Source organism: Lathyrus oleraceus, chromosome 7 (assembly GCF_024323335.1).
Source record: "Lathyrus oleraceus cultivar Zhongwan6 chromosome 7, CAAS_Psat_ZW6_1.0, whole genome shotgun sequence".
Lineage (NCBI taxonomy): Eukaryota > Viridiplantae > Streptophyta > Magnoliopsida > Fabales > Fabaceae > Lathyrus > Lathyrus oleraceus.
In genome coordinates this window covers 91,978,878-91,984,686 of record NC_066585.1, presented here as the reverse complement: position 1 = coordinate 91,984,686, position 5,809 = coordinate 91,978,878, and the positions used below count along the sequence as shown (strand labels likewise).

The 5,809-nt window shown below is 29.5% G+C and overlaps 1 protein-coding gene across 1 annotated transcript; it reads left to right on the top strand.

Annotated features, from left to right (window-relative positions):
• The first annotated feature begins 1,239 nt into the window (after window positions 1-1,239).
• LOC127103181 (uncharacterized) lies at window positions 1,240-2,288 on the top strand. The gene is made up of 2 exons (XM_051040457.1): window positions 1,240-1,513; window positions 1,700-2,288. The coding sequence occupies exons 1-2, from the start codon at window positions 1,438-1,440 to the stop codon at window positions 1,855-1,857; spliced, it is 234 nt and encodes a 77-aa protein (XP_050896414.1). The 5' UTR covers window positions 1,240-1,437; the 3' UTR covers window positions 1,858-2,288.
• Window positions 2,289-5,809: the final 3,521 nt, after the last annotated feature.

Sequence of the window (5,809 nt, the reverse complement as noted above, 5' to 3'; positions counted from 1 at the left end):
TAGCTCGTAAATGTTTAATTGATAATTGATTGACAACTAAGCCAACAAATTAAAAAATTAAAAAACATTATTTTAGATTTCATAGACACATAGATAATTTAGTCAATGTTTGATCGAGTCTATTATTATTATTATGTTTAATTTTGTATTACCAATATAGTATATATTGATCCATTTCATATAGATTAAAAAAATGATATTAATTAATGTAAAAAACATTCGTAGAATTTCAATTTTTTTTAAAATAATTTTTATACTATTACATATTTTTTATTTTTTATTTTAATTTTTAAATAAAAATTTAGTTTAAATAATTATTCTTAAATGTTATTCTAAATATTTTTTATTTTATTTTAACTTTTTTTAATATTATATTTTCAAAAAATTATTTAATTTTCAAACTATTTCAAATAATATTTTGTAAAAAATACTTTTGAATTACAATTTTTTTTTTTAAAAATGTGACTTTGAGTATGTTTTGATTTCAATGATATCGGTTTATAAAATATATTTTAATAAATGAATTTTAAAAAGATTTAATATTTTATAAAACATTTTTATAAAAAAAACTTTTTAAATTAAAAAAAAAATTAAATATAAAATAATGAGGTCTAAATTGAAGCAGTTAAAAATATGATTTCGACTATATTTTGATCTTCAACCTGTTTATAAAATATATTTTAAAAAATTAATTTAAAAAATGATTTAATATTTTATAAAAGAAAATTATAAAAATTATTTTTAAATTAAAAAAAAACTTTTTTAAATATAAAACAATGAGGCCCTAAATTCAAGCAGTTAATGAGAAATAATTTTTAAAAAATCATCTTAGAGTCAAACTCTAGATTATCATTAACCTTTTCTTCAAGAACCAGTAGAACAAGACAGAAAAATAAAAATAAAAACATTTAACTATCTCAAGATTTTGATTTGTGTCTGGTCTCATAAATTGCCTATATAAAGACTCACAAGTCATTATTATTTGTCAGTATATAAATGTGAAATTTACCCTACCCTATGTTACAAGATTGGACCCCTTACAATTCTCCTCTATACAAGGAATAGTGCCCCCACCTCTCCTCAAAACATGTTTCTTTGTTTTCTCCTCCTCTTCTCTTTTACTCTAACCCTTTAACTTTGTGTATTTTTAATAACTAAGTGGCAAAAAATTTGAGAGACACTAAGGGAATGGAACCCTTAACTTGGATCCTGTATTCCAAGCAAAAAGTGATGTCATTTTCAGGGAGGACAAAGTAGGAGACATTGATTTGAACCTAAATTCACAATAAAGAATTTCTTGTCTTTCACAAATACACCCTCTTGCCAATTACTACTACTACTACTTAACTTAACTCCTTCCCTATAAAAAGACACCAACTAGACCATTTCTTATGCAACTTCAAACTTTCATACTTTTTATACTTTTAACCATTGAATATGGCTATTGTTCCAAACAAACGTCTTCTTCTTATTGCATTTTTGTTGCTTTTCTTCATCTCAACTATAGCTCAAGGTAAGCTTAGTTCCACTTTAAACCGAATTCTCTGCTATGATACAATAAAATAGTCGTAAGAACCGTTAGATCAGAGTCTAACGGTTCTTACGACTGCTGCATCATACAATAGATACAGATGGTTCTGATTTATATTTGTTTCAAAGAAAATATATTTATGTATGTTTTTGTTTTGGTATTTTGCAGCTAGAAACTTGAGAGAGATTAAAGAAGGAGGTGAAAAGGGTCAAAGTAGTGAGTTTAAGCCAAACCATGAAGGGACACAAACACAAGTGAAAAATGATGATTTGTTGGATACAATGGACTACACACCTGCATCGAAGAATCCACCAATCCATAATTAAAGTTCCATTAGTTTTTTTCTTCTTCTTATAGAACAATTTTTGGTAGAAAAAAAAAGCACAAATCATAGTGCTTAATATTACCCTACAAATCTATCTATAAGCTTCAATGTATAGATATATTTTGAACTTTGAAGATAGGGATAATGAAATCCACACATAAATCAGAGGTTTTTGTGGAGGAGAAAGCACTAGTTTAGTTGTTGCTCAATCATATATTTAGAATTCATCACTTGTAAATAGATAGTTTTTGAAGTTATGCTGAAAATTTCTTAGTCACCAAAAACTCATGCTCAATATGTTTACCTTACCTTATCCTTATCTAGTATGAAAAGTTTTCAATTAGTTGCTTAGTCAAACACTAATTGCATCTAGATGAGTAAAATAATAAGAGATGCAATAAAATTTATATACTTTTTGTGTGTTTTTTTTCTTATATGATCTCAACAAGTAGTTGCTTTCATTAATGACTGCTTTATTACTTTATTATGAACTCACTTCATGTCTCCAATAATTATGGAATAATTGAGTTTGAGTTGGGTGAAAAGAGGGGGGCAGGGAATTAGAAAAATAATTAGGTATTGTTGCTAGATTCTTATGATAATTAATTACACCTTTTGATATTACCTTTTTCATTATTTTGACAATCATGAAATGTCCTCCATCGTGACAAGTTTATGGGAGGTCAAAATATTTGTCCAAAGTTACAACATGCATATTGCTTGAAACTTATAGGTGTTTCTTGAATGAAGGGGGTAGTGGAAAGGTTGAGAAAACCATTGCAGCAAGCTTTGATTATCAAGTTTTTAGGAAAACTGATTGGTTACTTTGTGATTATGGATAAATTTAAGGAGGTTTGGAAACCATCTAGTGGTCTTGATATAGTTGATATAGAACATGGATACTACATGATAAAGTTTGAAGTGTGTGAAGACCATGAGATGGTTTTTGGCCATTACTTAAAGATTTTGAATGGTCTCGGGACTTTGCTCCATCGCTAAATAATATAGATCACTCGTCGATTTGGGTGTGAATACGTGGACTAGGCATTGAATATTATAAAGAGAGTATTCTCCTTGTTTTGGGATCAACAATGGATTGTCCCGTGAAAATCGACATTGAAATAAAAAGGTGTGTCTTGTCGCAAAATTTTAAGAATCTTTGTCGAGGTTGATTTGAGTCAATGTGTTGTGCAGGTTAATGTCTTATAAAGGTTTTGACGATGATAACGGAACGATGAAGAATAAATAATAAGTATCATCAGTTAAGAAGTAGGCGAAGTAAATCAAGTAATCGAAAAAAATTTGAAGTTGTGAAAGCTCACCTTATCCGGCATTTAATATTTTATTTTGTAATTTAATCAGATGAATGTAAATAAAATAAGAGTAGGTCTTGAGTACTAAAACAATGCGCACACACCAAAAAAAAATTCAACTCTTCATATTTTTTTTAAAAACTTCTTAAGAACCAATTTCGGAAAGTACTTAAACAATCAAGAGTCTTTCTAATTAATTAGGAAGACAAAACTAAAATATATAATCAATTAGGTATTTCATCTAATCGATTAAAGCATGAGTAATGCCTCATAATAGATTAGGTACCCTTGTTAATTGATTAAGGGACTTCGCATATTGGGCTTTCTTTTTTGGATTAACGTGATTGATTAGGTTGATGTTTCAATCGATTAGGAAACGATCTGGCTTGTGGATTGTTCTCTTTTTTAGTTAAAATTTTTCTATATAAAGAAATTTTTTTCTCACTTATAAAAACACGTTCTTTCTTAATAATCAACTCTCTAATCTCACTCATTCTTCTTTTTTTTATGAGTTTTATTTACTAGAAGTTGCTTTAGGACTGAGGGAGAGAAGAGTGAAAAAATCATCTGAGAGTTGTGTTTTTCTATTTTGTGTTGAATTTGTATATTCAAGAGTTTAGCTCGAGTATGTTCTTGTAGTAGATTTGAAGATTGCAAGTCAAGAATATAAAAAATTTGGTGTAAGGTTGGTGGATTGAACTTGTGTAAAAATTCATGTTGTTTGTGTAAGGTTGTTAAGTTGAACATGTGTTTTAACTCAAATTGTTGTTAGTAGAAATATCAAGAAAAAACTCTTGAGGATTGGAGTAGATATTGTGATTTAAAGACGGGCCAAGATAACCTATAGTGTGATCCCTCTTACTTTATCTATTTAATTTTTTTGTTATTCATCTTTTTCGGTGCTTAATATGTGCCTCTATCTTTTTCTTAAAATCAATCTTTATAAAAATAATCTTTAAAAAAAATAATTAAAATCTTAATATTATAAGCCGCCAACCACCCCAAGATAACCTATAATGTGATCTCTCTTGCTTAACATGTGCTATAGTAAAAATATAGCAATTACTCATGATGTCTCTTGAACTATCAAGGTAACATAACTCTAAATTTTTTCAGGTGATTTTTTCCTTGTCCATGATAAATAATGCATACTCTAATAAGTCAGATTCCTTTCGGCATCATGAAAAATATAGTGATAAGTCTCATAATATTTAGGTTTAATATCTTTTTTAGTTCTGTATATTTATTTTGGGATTCATTTTTGTCTATTAACTTAAAAAATGTCTATATTGGTCATTTAACTCTTCAAAATGTATCATGACAAATTTAGCAACCGGTTTCTAAGTTTTTCTATTGCTAATTAGACAAAATTATTAATATGACACGTTTTAAAAAGTTAAGGGACCAATATGAACCTTTTTTAAATTAAGGGACCAAAATAAACCTCGAGGTTAACATACGGGGTCAAAAAAGATATTAAGTCTAATATTTATGAACGTTCTTAATAAAGTTGACCATGCTAGATAGAGTATTGGGACCAAATCACATTCTGTTTTTGGAAAATCCTGATCCACTAGATGAGGCTAATATAAGTAACACATATATGAATGTAAATGAGTCCTTTCAAAATAATGGGAAAGATATAGAAGAAGATATGATGAACTTTATTGTTGAGACACCTTATAACTATGGGAATTCTTTCAAGTGTGTACCTTTTTCTCTTCTTCTCATTATTGACTTTGAAGACTTTAAACTTCTAGAAAGGAATGTTAGGGTTTTATAAGACACAAGAGCCACTGCCAAAAGCGTCAAATTCTGTAGTGTTTGAATCCTAATGTGGTTGTGTTGTGTGAAACTCATACAGAATGTGATCCTTCTAAGAGATTATGAGAGAATGGTGGTTATGCAGTTGTTGATGTAATGGAGGCTAAATGATAATCAAGTGGTTTGTGGTTCTTAATTAATAGATATGGCTCATATTCTTTTTTAGTGATCGAGAGTGTAGCCCAATGTGAAATTCTGGCGTAGTCAGAGTTTAGATGTTCTACTCCAAGTAATGACATCTGATCTAACATTGTTACTAATACAGCAAGACAGTTATACAAATTAAAACCTAGTACTGATATGCACACATTCACAGATGTCACGACATCTGCTACTATATCACCATAGAATGGAAGAACACCCAGTTCTGTCCATCTGGTACAAAGACACAGCAGAGATCAAACATAGCACTTACTTCTGTTGAGCCTGCACAGTTATCAGCATGATGTCTCAACATTGATTTGAACATCATCTGTTACAGCATTACCGTTTGACCTTATTTTATAACAGACAGAATTATAAAGTGCAGAAGGTAAAAACACAAGTAATTGTTAACCCAGTTCGGTGTCACACACACCTACGTCTGGGGGCATACCAAGCCAGGAAGAAGATCCACTATCAGCAGTATTAATTCAGAGTTAAACTCCCCCGTTTACAACTCTTCACTTAATCCCTACCCAATGCAATCTATACTTAGGAACTCCTAGATAGAAACCTCCAGTTTCCATTCCTATCACTACAATTACAATGTAATGCTAAACAACTTGAACTTGCTTCACAGCTTCGTTCAAGCACATAATCACTCTTGCCTACAGG

Coding starts and splice junctions, on each gene's coding strand:
- LOC127103181 (XM_051040457.1), top strand. CDS start 1,438: ATGGCTATTGTTCCAAACAAACGTCTTCTTCTTATTGCATTTTTGTTG. Junction 1,514..1,699: donor CATCTCAACTATAGCTCAAG/GTAAGCTTAGTT, acceptor GGTATTTTGCAG/CTAGAAACTTGAGAGAGATT.